This window comes from Trichoplusia ni, chromosome 3, assembly GCF_003590095.1.
Source record: "Trichoplusia ni isolate ovarian cell line Hi5 chromosome 3, tn1, whole genome shotgun sequence".
In the NCBI taxonomy this organism is placed as follows: Eukaryota; Metazoa; Arthropoda; class Insecta; order Lepidoptera; family Noctuidae; genus Trichoplusia; species Trichoplusia ni.
Window position 1 is genome coordinate 7,049,641 of NC_039480.1, and position 15,365 is coordinate 7,065,005.

At 35.2% G+C, this 15,365-nt stretch overlaps 1 protein-coding gene across 1 annotated transcript; it reads left to right on the plus strand.

Annotated features, from left to right (window-relative positions):
* The first annotated feature begins 71 nt into the window (after positions 1 to 71).
* Positions 72 to 15,122, plus strand: LOC113491680 (ack-related non-receptor tyrosine kinase). Its single transcript, XM_026868773.1, has 11 exons — positions 72 to 501; positions 658 to 905; positions 1,524 to 1,941; positions 2,751 to 2,873; positions 3,559 to 3,637; positions 3,986 to 4,181; positions 4,618 to 4,743; positions 5,066 to 5,142; positions 10,393 to 10,623; positions 11,123 to 11,254; positions 11,674 to 15,122. The coding sequence occupies exons 1-11, from the start codon at positions 415 to 417 to the stop codon at positions 12,729 to 12,731; spliced, it is 2,775 nt and encodes a 924-aa protein (XP_026724574.1). The 5' UTR covers positions 72 to 414; the 3' UTR covers positions 12,732 to 15,122.
* Positions 15,123 to 15,365: the final 243 nt, after the last annotated feature.

Consider the following 15,365-nt stretch of genomic DNA (forward strand, 5'->3'; position numbering starts at 1 on the left):
GTTGATGATAAATATTGAACCTTGTGCAAAAATAACGACTAAAACTAACTTGAACTTAGTCGATTATATAAAACATGTGCGGAGCGTCACTGCTGTGAAAAAAAGTCAACTGTCATTCACGGGTAAATATGAAGCTGAAGTTGCTTCAATTAGGTTTTCCTCTCAAACGTGAATTTTAACGAATTTTAAAAACGTAGTGATATAATTTTGGTGGATTCAGTTTCGTTAGTGGCATTTAATTTGAATTTAATTTATTGACCTACGCAAATCTGCCATTTAGTTTTAACTAAGTCTGGTTTGCGTAAGTAACATACAGCCATTCAGTCAGACACTCACATCCTTTGCAACAACTACTTCCTGCTCGAGATGCATTTATTTCATGTTTATCCAAAGTTAAGTGAGGAATAATCTAAAATGGATTCAGGAACAGATTGGCTCTGTGAGATCTTGCAAAATGTTCAACTTGAACAATTTTATTTACCAATCAGAGATCAGTTACAGGTAAACAAGTATTTATTTACATACAATATTTTGTTTATATCCTTATCGTGTCAAAGAACGATTATTATATTAAATTGATTTAACTTTTAGCCCTAAATAATAGTTTATGATCATATTAACAAATATTTTGAACGAAATGAATGTTTAATATTTTAGATAACAAGATTAGCACATTTTGACTATGTTCATGCTGAAGACCTTGAGAAAATAGGCGTCAGTAAGCCTGGAGTCCGCAGGTTATTTGATGCTGTTAGGAAAAAAAAGTTGCAGCTATGGAACCGGAAATTTTGGAACAAACTTTTTGGTTCATCCAGTTCAGTTTCCAAAGAGAAATCTGACTCAGTAGTGAGACCTCCACAAGCTGAGTCAAGGACAACATGTATTATATTGGAAAAGGATATCATGTGAGTATCAAATAAGAATTTATAAGGAAAATGGTTGCTTTGGAAGTATTCATGTCAAATCTCCATTTTTATAAACTGAAATGATTAGATATTAGTAAATATATTTGAATTATATTTTTATTATTACTAATGAAATCATCTCACCTAAGTCTAATATAATTGTTCAGATCTATCTGTTTTATTAAAATCATGCACTTGGATTACCATTGTCTATTGGCCCATTCAAATTTTAGGACAAATTATTGATTTGGTCATGAAACACTCATACTTATCACCATATTATCATGTAATATTGAATATTATGTTGCAAAATGCTAAAGATAACAGTTACTAATTAAATATGAATTGTTATTAAAATAATTAGCTTTGCTTTATGCTTTTACCATATTCTCCTATTCACTTAAAATGTTGACAAAAAGTCCCATTTCAAAGTATTTGTGTGGTTCCATACATCTCACTTTCTCCCTTTAATTCTTGATGGAATATAAAAACCCATATTTGATTTAAACATCATTGTAACAAACATTTATTTATTCTCTTCATGTTACTAAATGTATTATTTATTATATAAGAATTATGACATCTAAACCATGTATGAAAGTTCCATGTAATTTACAGATTACACAATGAATTAGGCAACGGGTCATTTGGTGTAGTCAAACGAGGAGAATGGAAGGTGTCCGACCATCCGTCACAAACAGTTCCTGTAGCAGTTAAGGTCTTGAAAGCCGATGCGTTCTCCCAGCCTGGTATATACGACGATTTTAGAAGAGAGGTTGAAGCCATGCATAGTTTAAAACATCCAAACTTAATCAAACTCCATGGTGTTGTGTTCCATCCGTTGATGATGGTGTGTGAACTGGCTGCGATGGGATCTCTTTTGGATTACATTGTGGCTCAGAATGGAAAAGTATCCCTTAACTACATATACAAATGGTCGGAACAAGTCGCGTCAGGAATGGCGCATTTGGAAAAGCATCGATTCTTGCACAGAGATCTTGCTTGCCGGAATATCCTGCTGTCGACTCTGGAGTTGGTGAGTTTTACATACATTTTATTGCTTTTCTTAAAAAAATATTATAATATTTTTATTTATTAGTAATTGCAAAAATACTATAATATTATGAGATACCAAGTAAGAATTTTGAGTAGGTCACATCAGTAATTGCTAGTTGTAAAATCCAGTATGAGCTGAATGTTTCTAAATTCGGATGCTGATCCTCATATTGCTTTAGATAGAGGAAGGAGAAAAAATACTATAATTGTATAATTATACATGTTCCAGTGTGTTATAGTGACTTAAATCTGTTTGTTTACAGTATAAACAACATATAAGCCAATTATGAGATTACATATATGCAATCCATTTACATAGGTATTAATAAACGTAACCAATATGACATAAGTGGAAATATTTTCATTTTACGTAATAGTTTATTTTCACTATGATTTCAAAACATTTTTGCAATCTTTGTTATCGATCTGATTTGTGCGTAGCATATGAATGTCAACAATCGTTTCGAAAGGAAAAACTAAAAATTATGTTCAGTTCGATTTTAATTGTAAATACAAAATATCGCAATATCAAAATGTTATTATTTAAAGAGGTCCATTCTCCTTTGCCTATGTCCATAAGGACACAAAAAAAAATATTTTCCGAACCATCACCACCCTGAATCCAAATTTTAATAAAATTAGATATTGCACAGCTATTATCTCTAGGTTTTCTGGGTCTAGACAATTCGGAGAGAGACATCAAAAAATATTTAATTTCGTTTATCAAATAAGCGTAATTAAATGGAACACCATTACGTATACTACATAATTGTAACTGTATTGTAACAGGTAAAGATCGGCGACTTCGGTCTCATGCGAGCGTTACCGGACGCAGACGACTGTTACGTGATGAGCGAGGGCAGGCGCGTGCCCTTCCCCTGGTGCGCGCCAGAGTCGCTGCGCAGCCGACAGGTTAGACCCATAGCTGTTATATAAACTACACTAGCTGTTACCCGCGACTTCGTCCACGTGGTTAGAAGATCTTGAACCGTTTTCGCAGCGCACGCAACGGATGGCCTCAAAGACGAATAATTTCCCCAGTTTTTTTACACATTTTTCATTGTATCTTCGCTTCTTTTAGGCGCAGTGTGATGTTATATAGCCAAAATCAACAAAAAAAAGAATTTTTCAATTTGATCCAGCAGTTCCTGAAAATACCGCGTTCAAACAAACAAACAAACAAACTTCAGCTTTATAAATTAGTGTAGATTACTGAATATCTGCATACGATATGAAGTTAAGAAAAGTCCTAAGTTGACTAACTATGTTCGTTACAATAAGGATGGTTTCAATGCTCTTCGGTGAAAACTTTACCGTCAGATTTTATTGTCTTACGGCTTTCGGAGCGTCGATGCACTTGAGGCGCTGAAATATATTTTACGGTAATGCAGAAGAAGGAACAATAGAGGGTCACAATATGTCGCTTCCGGGTCAATATCCCTTGCGACATGCGACCCTCTTCTTTTCATTAAATCTTTAGAGTACTTAGCTCAGCTGTAGTCGGCTAGTACGGTTCTCACGCACAACTGTAAAACCAGCCTTAGAATATTCTATACAAAATTTAATTACAATTTTAACTTTTTTCTCTCTTTAACAGTTTTCTCACGCCTCCGACGTCTGGATGTTCGCCGTCGCGCTCTGGGAGATGTACTCGTTCGGCGAGGAACCGTGGATAGGTTCGTACTTTGTATGTTATTAGTAGATTCTAGAGGAAATGGACACAGTAGCCAAACAATGGAAATGAGTTAGGAAGGAGTTAAAATGTAAGCAAATGTGGTGATCAACATTCATGTTTCTGCTCTAAAATTTGCATGAAAATTTGCTAGCTTCAGAGATGGTTTTTAATCTCATATATAGGTATATACATCATAAGAATTTTCTAGATCCCTCAGAAAAACAGAGGAGGTATTCATTCAGAAATAGTCTAAAGTTCTTAAACGTTTTTACTATTGTTATACAACCGAAACGAAATGTTTCCTTATAAACAATGTTCGAATTGAATAGCAATCGGTGACCTCCTTCAGGTTTAAACGGGTCGGAGATATTGCGGTTGATAATGCGCGAAGGTCAGCGTCTGCCGGCGCCGGGCGCGTGTCCGCCCGACGTGTACATGCTCATGATGCAGTGCTGGGACCTCAACCCCAAGGAGAGGCCCACCTTTGCCGGGATACAGCGATACATCGAGACCAATAAACTAGAAACTGCAATTGCAGCGCTAAGGTAAACAATAATCATTATTCATGTTGCGAACTGTTCCCCGTTGGGTGGTATTTTTTAGATTAATATAAGGTATTTGAACTCATAGAATTATCTAAATTAATCCAGTATACCTGTCAGGAAATTAGCAACCCGGCTGCTTTACAGCATCATGAACTCTTTATAATGAAGACTACTAGCATTTTTTGAATACCAAATAAAAAAAGATCACCCTGTATCGCCCACCCTTCATCGCTTAGTTAATGCTGAAACAGTGAAGAAGAAATAAATACAAACCAAATGATCTTCAACATAAAAAAAAACGCAACAAAATGTTCTAATAAGTGAACTAATTAGTATTGTTGCGACAATCTGTCATAATAATTGGCATTGTTTAGCTATAGCATACAAACATATGCGAAATAATGGATGTGATGTTTACAAAGCTATGTCTGTGCAGCTACCGGCGACCGAACAAGATGGGCATAGACGCGGGCGACGCCATCATACTCGTGGATCGTAGGCCGGAGTTACACTGGTGGAAGGGACAGAATCAACGGACACTTGAAGTGGGACTATTCCCCAGGTACCCACTGCAATACTTTTTTTTTTATGTCGACCTGTTAAGCACAGGTCTCATAGGTCAGTACATCTATTGTTTGTGTTTTTTTTTTTCATTTGGTAAATAGACGTTTTTTGTTTTTATTTTACTTCGTGTTGACATTCTTCGTGTTTTTCGTATGACTGTGCCTCTAGTTGTAAAATAAATATTTACTATTTTCTAGTGAAATAATTGTTGAGTGCTTAGTCATTCACGAAATTGAAGTAATTTCGTAGAGTTAAATAAATTAAGTGCGTTTTGAAATTGCCTAGTTAGAGTATTAAAGTCATTTTTTTTTTATTTTAAGCACACTGGTTACAACAAGTAAAAGCAAAAACAATCAGGCAGCTAAGAAGTCGCAGACATTATCGCCGGGACAAAAAGGTGAGTTTATTATTACAAAATGTGGCTATCTCGTAAACCTTAAGTTTTTTCTGTGTTGAATTGAATCGATTCTTTATTCCTACTGCACATCTAACGTAGTTTGAGAAAGTTTAATAGTAAATAAGAAATAGAAATATAATCAATCTCATATTTGCACGTTTCGAAATCAATTTTATACAAGTACTTAATAATCTACGTAATACTAAACTATTGAATTCTATTGATGTACATTCATACACAACACACACATTGACTCATTAACCCCACCTGTTTTCTTTGTTTCCGAACCTTTATTTGTCTACTTAGGCACGTCGTATAATACCTTCCGTAATTCTGGGTGGTTTATTGCTAGGTGCTGGGCGCGACGCTAGGCGCTTCACTGCTATCCGACGCAAAAAAATCTGTCAATCCATGTATACTTCTATATCCATACTTATATATAAAGTTGAAGAGTTTGTTTGTTTGAACGCGCTAATCTCTGGAACTACTGGTTCAAATTGTTTTTTTTTTGTGTTGAATAGCCCATTCATTGAGGTAGGTTTAAGGCTATATACCATCACGCTGCGACTACTAGGAGCGAAGATACAATGAAAAATGTGGAAAAAGCAGGGAAAATTACTTTTGTTAAAAAATTCCTTATTTATAACCACGCGGACGAAGTCGCGGGCAACAGCTAGTATATTGTAAACTTACTATGTACCAAATTTCGTCCAAATTCGTTCAATAGTTTTTGCGTGAAAAAGTAACAAACATTCATCCATATTTACTTACACACGCGTTTATAATAAGTAAGATCTGACCATACAAAAATACGCATTCACTTTTAGAATACGTAGCTACGTGCTCATAATTAACGTTGCCACTTTTACTTTTCTTGACGAAAGTAACGCTTTATAGTTGGCTCACGATACTCGTCACAACGATATAGTCTATTGTCTTGTTGTGATGTATAGAATCCACGTCGTATATAGCCTTCTTTAAACAGATCTTTAGACCGTGTTATTAATAAGGCTGATAATAACACGCTCTATTATTATTCACTATTATTGTTATTTTTTGGGTTTTGGCTGCACAGTTTTAAGAAAAAGTGAATTTCAGATGGTAGAAAGTTATCTTTGTTGAATCTTAATATTGTTTCGACACTTAATGCCTTTACTTTTACATGAAAAATTTGTTCTGGTAGAATGTATACTGGAACAAAATTATTAGATGTATTAAACTTGTGTCCCTGCAGAACGACAGTGTTACTGACTGTTCACCAAAAAAATATATCAGTTCAAGCCATTTTACGTACGTCGCATGTTAATTCGATTTTATTACGACATTTTGATTCTCTTAATTAATTATGGTTATGAATTATATATAAAAAATAATAATGTACTTGGAATGTTTAACAACTTGTTCTTTGATGCTTTCTATTTTCTAACTACTTGAAAACATAATTTTAGCAACATAACAATTAGCCATTTGAAAACAAATGATAATTTAAACCTCTGCCTTTTGTTTTCGCAACCAGTATCTGTTGTTTGAAAATACAAAAAAAAAATAGACACAACAAGAAGAAAATAATCTTAACTGTTCGTTGAGCAATCAACTCTTGAATCTATTAACTTCATGTTTAATCTTTGTGCAAACCAAGTGTTAAAATTAAAAAAATAATAAATAACCGTAGCATCAGACTTGTTCGTATCATGCAATATGAATTAATTGCGCAATTATAACATCATTTTGTTTGTAAATGATTTGAAATCTGTTTCTGAAAACATCGCATTGACGAGCCTAAGTAAATTAATTTGCTTTAAATGTAAATTTTAATAATGACGGTCATTTTAAATTTGGAGGAAATATTTAAGGAAAGAATATGAACAAGGAAAATATTTCTTGATATCCTATTTAATTAATAATTAATAGAAATCACTTCTTTGATAAGCTATCTATAGTTTTCAACTCAATGGGTAAAAATAAAACCCTCAAGTGTTTGTCTATCTGACAGTCACCAGACTGTCTCATAAACCGTCGTAGATAGATATGTTGTTTAAATTTTTACAGATGATTTGTTTCCAAAAATAATATATCTACTAAACATTAAGCTCTATATTTTTTTATGTGTAATATGTTTAGTTTAATCAATTTAACGTGAAATAGCTGTAATTTCATCCCATTAAAATTTCAGCAATCTGTTTGGGCCAGCGTTTTTTTTTTATTAGAAATTCGGTGGTATGATTATCTTCTTGATTTACTTGTTTGCATTTAATGTTAAATATTTCTTTATGTTCACTGTCGTACACTTAAGACTTGCATTATGTAAACTAAACAAACATACTACGTATACATGTACTACATACAGGGTGTAAGGAACACCGTGACTTTTCCGTGGGACCTGAGTTCTAGACATGATTCCAGACCCCACTGCGTTGGAATTTTTCATCGGTCTTTTCATGAAAATTGCAGTTTTTTTCGCGTTTTTTTAATTTTATGTGTCATAAAATCATTTTTCCTACGTATTTCATTAATATTTTCATAAACAAAATCATTATTAAGCCGTTTTCACAAAAAAAGGCAATGTAAATGAAACACTAAAAACTGCTCCCGATCAGCTGATTCGTAAAGGTACTCGTCGGTCATCGCTCTCTTGCAAATCTAACCGAAAGTGACGTCAAAACCGAACCAATACTCATGAGCGACAAGCGTAAGAGATAGCGCAACTATTGCGCGCGCACTCGCACGCATTATTCGTAAATCCTGCCTACTATTCCTTTAAAAAAAGCCGCGCGCTTTGTAGGCACCGCTAGCCGCCTTTGTCGACACCGCCAGCGCGTCGCCGACACCTACAGCGGTATCGGCGAGTGACGTACCTGTGACACTGGATAAAATAGTACATCGATTTTTGTTACACGGGTTCCATGTTATAAAATAGAAAATCACCTTCTCAGCGTTTATCAACTTATCGTACTACGAAATTTATTAAAACCTTTTATTATTAACAGTTTGTTATTGTTTAGAATTCTGTAGTTCTAAAACATGTTGTTATAAACAATAATTTATTTTTTCTAAAATTAAACTCTGTTTTGTTACTAATATCCATCATCTACTAATGAAATTCCTGCCTAAAAATTTTTATCATTTTTTTTCCTACGAACTGCTGAATAATTATTCCAGTCACATAAAACAATTATGTTCTTACACAAAAGTACATTTTGTGATTAATCAATTTTAAAGGTTTAAGTTAAGTACTTTATTGTCAAGAATAATTTTACGATATTCACTTCGACCTCATGTAATTTTCGATAAAGAATCATAGGTACCTAGGTCCAACACTACTCAAAGGTAAAACTGAAAGTTCGGCTGTTTTCAAAATAGTACCTATTTTTACTCAGTTTGTTCCTTACGCTAATCGAATGTGCATGTGCAATCGGGTAATTCGCGGACTAATTATCGTGTAGGCAGACAATTTTATTGTGTTAAGTGATATAAGTGCGTGTGTTGTGTGTGTATTATTTAAATTACGATCCTAGTAGCTCGATAGGTTATTTTACCGCCCGGGAGAATGGCAACATGCTAATGTGTTATGGCGAAGCACGTGGCAATGCAAGTCTCGCGATGAACATTTACTGGACGCGGTACTTTTTGCCCCGGGTTCAGCAGCAGATTTTTCGCCGCGCCAAAATTTGTGTGCCAGTAGATGGCGGACATTTCGAAATTTTCGAACCTTATCTGGTTAGAAGTGAGCGAGATTAAGGTAAGAGTAGGTTTGATTTAATAATACACAAGACACAGATTGAAGTCAGAATAGTGTAAATTGATTGGTATTTTTTTGTGATTGTTTTTCGTTACATCACAACATTTTTATAAAATGCGCGCGCGTTTCGAATGTTTCGATCGTGTCGCCGAGTGTCGCCCTCCTACCACATTACAGTTCGTGTAAGTACGTACGCTGAGCGTACGGATCGCGCGGTAACCAATTCATTGCGTGCTCAAAAATAACTAAATCTATAAATATTAATCTCCGACGGTAGCGACTTCTTTAATATTAATTAACACGTTATTTTAAAGTCATTATGCGACTTTGGTGGTACGGTGTTCCTTACACCCTGTATATTGCATCTTAAGACGCATTAGCATTGAATATCGCTAATATATGACTAAACGTTTTATCACACGAGTAACGCAGACGTGGCTTGCACAAACATGACACACCTGTGTTATACATAATATGTTTATTGTTCGTACAGTCAACGACACAAAAATCTATCAATAATATCAGATTTAGGTACAGAAGACCACAATTAAAAATACAAAACTCCGTTGAAATCTGGCTGAGGGCCGGTATTGTTAACCATTTAATGTTTTTTGGTGTTTTTTAATTTGTTCTTGTGTATGGAGTTTTGTTTCTGACCGTACATAAAGCCGTATCTTATTTACTCGGCTAAATATCGAATGAACGGAAATACTGAGTAAACAAATTCATTGATATATCACCTTTTGATTCATCGTTTGCTTGTGAGTGTGACACATTGACGATCCTTTAGTAATTTAAATTCCAAGTATTTGTTATCATTACAATGATTAAATAGAACGGTAATAATTGTGTTAAATCTTTTACTGTACGAGAAAACATTTTTTGGACATGTATTAGTAGTATTATGCAGATTTCAAAAAAAAGTTAGTCGTTTACATTGATTTTCTATGGCTAAACCCTGATACAGTGTTTTGAAACATTTGTAATCTCCAATACACCAGTAATCATTTCAATTTTACCGTAACTAGTTTTTGTTGTTGTGATTAAGAATCATTTATTTTCAACACCAAACTGTTTTTTTTTTTATATAATTTATTTTACGAAAAAAATATTACAGTTTTCAATTATTTCAAATACATAATTGTGTTCTTAATCTTTGTTTAAACAAATGTATCACTGTTATTATTTTTTAAGACAAACAACATTATGTCACGCATATCTGCATATTGAGGCACAGCAATTCGAATAGCAACGTAAGTTGGTTAAAACAAACAACTGTACAAAATCTTACTACAGGAGAGATTGTACAATCAACAAAATAGGTTTGTCCCTCTAAGTATAGTTAAAACGTTCTAAACACCACTTCTTATAGGCCACTAAAAAGTACCAGGTACCACTAAATTTGATCTTGTTAATCCACTTTTGTTGCTGATCACTTCATCTTACAAATCACACCTCTCCATTTATCTTTGTAGACTGTATGAATAAATTGATTGCAATTTTTTTTCTAGTACCTACATCTCTTGCTTCATTGTCATCTAACGGCACATCGGACGACCTAGCCGTTGTTCTTCGCAAGCGTCGTACGATCGAGTCGACACAGCCGCCGACGACACGCGCTGGCAACACTGGCAGCAAACACTTCAACTATAACAAGCTGACTAATGATAGAGTTGCCAGTCTTAACCAAGAGCGCGCTAGTAGGGGTACCAGGGAAGCTCATTCGAAGAGTTTAAATCAAGGTAATTTGGCATTGTAGAGTAGTTATAATAGTAAGGATGACTACTGGGTATGAAAATTGGAAAACGTTTTTGTTTGTCCGATAGATAGTTAAAAAATATTAGAGATTTATTTTAGCCTTTATCTGAACAAAAAGATGGGCAAAGATAAACTGCTCTGAAGGGTAGGAGAGTTAACTTGTGACGACTTCGCAATATGTGACATCATGTGTTAATTTCATTTACTGTAATTTAATCAATTGATTATTCCGGAACGAAAGAAAAATCACGTATCTAATATTATTTATTGTTCTACTTGGGGGACAGCGGATAAAAAATCATTCGTATACGGAAGGAAACATGTATATCAAAATTCAAACAAAAATCGTAAAACATTACGGTTATCAGCAAGGATAACTAGATTTTTTATTAATGTACGAAACCGGCCGAGACACCCACTTACATACCACCTTAACTGCTAGGCAATATTCATACATTGATCATATTTTTATCTTAATTGCAGTAAAAGAGGACATTTTGATTGACCTCGACTTGCCGCCTTTGACGAGACAAAGCACTCCTTACAGGAAGCCGTCACAGAGCACCCAGAACGTCGTGTCCATACTCGACGAGCCTATCGATGTACCCGAACTTGGTAAGCACAAGCAGTAGTTTCCAATTTAAAACTACCTTTTCCTTACTGAATAGATGTAAAGGTGTACTCAAGCGTATTGGTAGGGATAGCGCGACTTGTTTCATTATTATTATCCTTAATCAGAATTGGACGCGGTGACGGGGTCGCAAGTCAGTCCTTCTTGAATGATTCATACTAAATACTTGAATATTTATTTTTTATTAAATGTTCTCTGTAAAATTGTAGATAGATTTTTGATAGCCTTCTTCTACGACAGAATTATAAAGTATTTGCATATTCGAAAAAAACAGGATTAAACGGACTGATTGCTTGATTTCCAAAAATATCGTTATGTAAAATTACTAAGTTAGCATACTTTTTAGGTTCTTCAATTATTATCGAGAAAACTGGTATTTAAAGTCTACTTAATCCATTTCCAGGCCTGGACGCAGATTGGGGCGATCAAAGCATAGAAAGCTTACCTGGTATTTCAGGAAGCGCTTACAACATACAAAGTTATACAAATCTCTACGGTGCTAAGTCCCTAGACAACCTGTCAAGTTCGCTGCACATGAGCGCTCCGGTCGTCACACAACCAGACCCCTTCGACACATCTCAATTCTGGCCTAGCAACCACGCCTCACCCAGACCTAACTACGACTTCACAATTAACGAAGCTAATAACGTAGGCCATCCACAAGAATCTCAAAGATACTCCACTAATAATCGTGTACCGTCAATCAGTACAGATACACATATTTACAACAACACTCCGTCTACAAGTGGTGCTACACATGCCAATAACTCCCCGTATGGTGCTCTACCGACCTCATACGCTATGAATAACAGCATCTCTCTAGAAAGGAACAACGTCCCCGGTGTGGCTACGTCACTGGCAAACATGTCGCTGGACGACCGAATATCAGAATCTCTAAACTTAAGATCTAAAAGCAATAACAGTGACTATCCGTACGGCGAGCCTTCATACAACGCGCCTTCGACTTCAGCTGCGAACAATATGGAAGACAACAAATATAGCGACATTCCTCTTTACAAAAACTACGAAATGCATCCGGCGCAGCAGCAATTTATATTAGAAACAAAAGACTACTACACAAAATTGTCGACGCCGACGAAAACGAACACGAACAACGATTACGAGAAGAACATCTACATACCGAAGTACGAGGAGGAGGGGGAGAAGCTGCGGAACTTCAGCGACTGCGTGGAGAACTCGAAGAACTACTCCGCTTACAAGTATCAGAATGTGGATTACGGGAACTATTCGAATTACGCGGTGTACGGGAACGCTTCCACGTCTCGCGGGGAGGCGCTGTACGACGAGGTGAACGACACGGCGAGCGTAGCGAGCAACATCTACAGCGAGGTAGGCGAGCCCGCGCCGCTGTACTCCAACTGCAACGTGTACGACCAGGTGTCGGCGGACCCGCCGCGCCCGCACCGCCCCGCCCCGCCCTGCCCCGCCACGCACAAGTAACTCCTGCACTCACATCTGACGGCCTATAGTACTTGTGGAAAAAGATGCCCCTCTATACTGTATAGTGCGCTGTCACGCCTCCACTATAATGTTATTTCAAGAGGTAAGTCCCATAAGACATTGTCGACGACCACTAGACGGCCCCATCAGACCCAGTCGTGTACAAAGCACACATGGGTCAAGCTTTAGCGTAGACAGATATTGGAATTATAGAGATATTAAGTTGTTACCAAGCTATGAGATATTATCTTCTTATACACAGAAATTGACTGATGACGAGTTGACATTTCAAAAGATTTCTTTTTTGATTTAACGATGTTTGAGATTGTTAAAAAAGTCCAATGTTAGTCAATTCATATATTCGTGCATATCGCCAAGTTTCCCTTTTTTTGTGTAAATATTAGCTACAGTCTTCTGAAATGTCAATTTATATAAGACTGACAGCATTTCAAAATCAATCCCTTTGCGAGAATTTCGTTAAACGATCTGTCTTACCTAAACTTTATCTTTTAGTTTTAAGTTCATTTTTTATTAGCCCAGTTTCGATTCCTGATTAGTCATAGTCGTTTACTTAGTAAGGTGAAGTGACGTAACCACTACTAAACATTTGACGCGCAACGTTGCGCAACATGCTACAACGTGTGATGCGCAACTTGTTTGTTTGTTTGGATCCGTGCAACATTCTATAATATATTGCGAGTCAAATGTCGCCTAGTGAATACGCGGCTTTATAATTAGGCATTCAAATTTTATTATAAAAATGTTAAATAAGTTGAATAGTTTATAACTGGACTAACTGTAACTCGTTCATGTAACTCGAATGTTGATATTATTGTACATAATAATATGTATTTGTATGTAATCTCAAAGCTATTTTTAATACTGGATTGTTATTTTTATATCTACGGTCCTAATTATAATGTGCACAATAATGTATAATTATAAAAGACGCTAAAACAAAATGAATATAAGAGCCGAACGCTGAAACGTCATTCTGTGTCTGTTATTTACAAGTGACAGGTAGAGACAGAAAGTCTTTGAACGGTCATTTTCGTTTCGGTATTCGGTGATATGGCAGCTGTAGCTTTTTTCAGTGTTTCGATACTTTAATAGACAAATAAAAATATATAGTAAATAACATTTGCATGTTTAGTTTCCAACATGTGATATTGACAGTGGTTAACATATTAACATGATACTCAGCAAGACAGCTATATTTTAAGTATATGTCACGTTTAGTCTAACTTTAAACGTATGTTTTAATATTATTGTAGTTTTAACAACATGGCCGACGATTACTGGGCGTGGCTTGCGGGTTGTGAATGATTTTGAACCTATTTTAATATGAATTAAAACTTCATTTCGTTGACATTGTCACAAATAAGACTAGAAAGAAGTAAAGATCTTGGATATGTTATTGTTTTAGCTTACTACGGTAGACTGACTGACTAAATTGTTATGTAAGTCTTATGTTTATGAGAATAAGCTTCAAAATTGTTTGCATCAGCATCGCTGCCCGGTTATCGGTCTTTAGTGCTATTTATTGAATTGAGCGTAAGGCTCGAACAACATCACACGGTGCCTCACCATTAAGTACCTGCTAGAATAGTAATGACACAGCGTCACTAGCACTTTTATTAAGTCATTTTATACCTATTTATTTGTCATTTATAGTCATAAGCTTGCCTCGATTGAGATCTAAACGATATTCCTTGCTAACTTGCATAATCTGACAGATATTACGTATATTTTATTATATAAGTTTCTTTTGCTTTAGCAGCTTCATCAAAAACGACGATATAGTAATGTTGTTTTATTGACTATTGTCAGCATTGCTATTTTACACTAAAATAGGGATTAAATTATATTAACAAATGCAGCTAAATGTAAATTAGTACCTAATACACGAACTTAAATGGTAAAACTGTTTGTTCAAGTTCAGTGTTAAGAGATTATAAGTAATATTCGATAAAGATTAAAATGTAAATGTGAAAGGCATTCTAACCTAAGTGTTTTTATTTTTTCTTGAAAATGGCGTAAATCTTTTCCTGTATATTTTTGAAACAACTTATATATTTTACCTACTTGTGTTAAGACAGACATATAACTGGATTTTGAAAGCCTAGTCGTCTGTCATTGGTTGGAATTCAAATTTAAACCGACCAATGATAGCACTTGAATGCTTTTTTCTGTCGATCGGACTTTCAAACGCCAGGTATAAGATTCTATTGTTGTAATCTTGGATTATCTGGAAAACTGCTACCCGTGTGTAATTATTTCATTTATTCTTGTGTGGAGTATAACTGTGTAAATGTACAGTCGTTGTGTAAATAAGCTTCAGAGTCATCTGTTGTCGATGATACTAAATAAATATCTTGTTGGCATCCAAAATATTGATTCTTTTTATTCTTCCTGAATGTTTTAATGGATTAGATACAAAGTTGCCTTTTTTTTCTTTATGTCTAGAACTATAGAAATACCTAAGAAAATGTGACCTTAACTGAGCTCTTAAAATTGAGCGGAGGGCAGAAAATCACTTAAATGCTGAAAATTAAATGTTAACTTTCTCAATATTTACAACACATATTCCCCAAACCAATAAACTCATCGGATGCATTTTTCCGATCAAACTCC

Excerpts from the sequence above, each read along its gene's own strand:
- LOC113491680 (XM_026868773.1), top strand. The coding sequence starts at position 415 with ATGGATTCAGGAACAGATTGGCTCTGTGAGATCTTGCAAAATGTTCAA. Across the intron at positions 1,942-2,750 it reads TGCTGTCGACTCTGGAGTTG|GTAAAGATCGGCGACTTCGG; the intron begins GTGAGTTTTACA and ends GTATTGTAACAG. Across the intron at positions 3,638-3,985 it reads CGGCGAGGAACCGTGGATAG|GTTTAAACGGGTCGGAGATA; the intron begins GTTCGTACTTTG and ends GACCTCCTTCAG.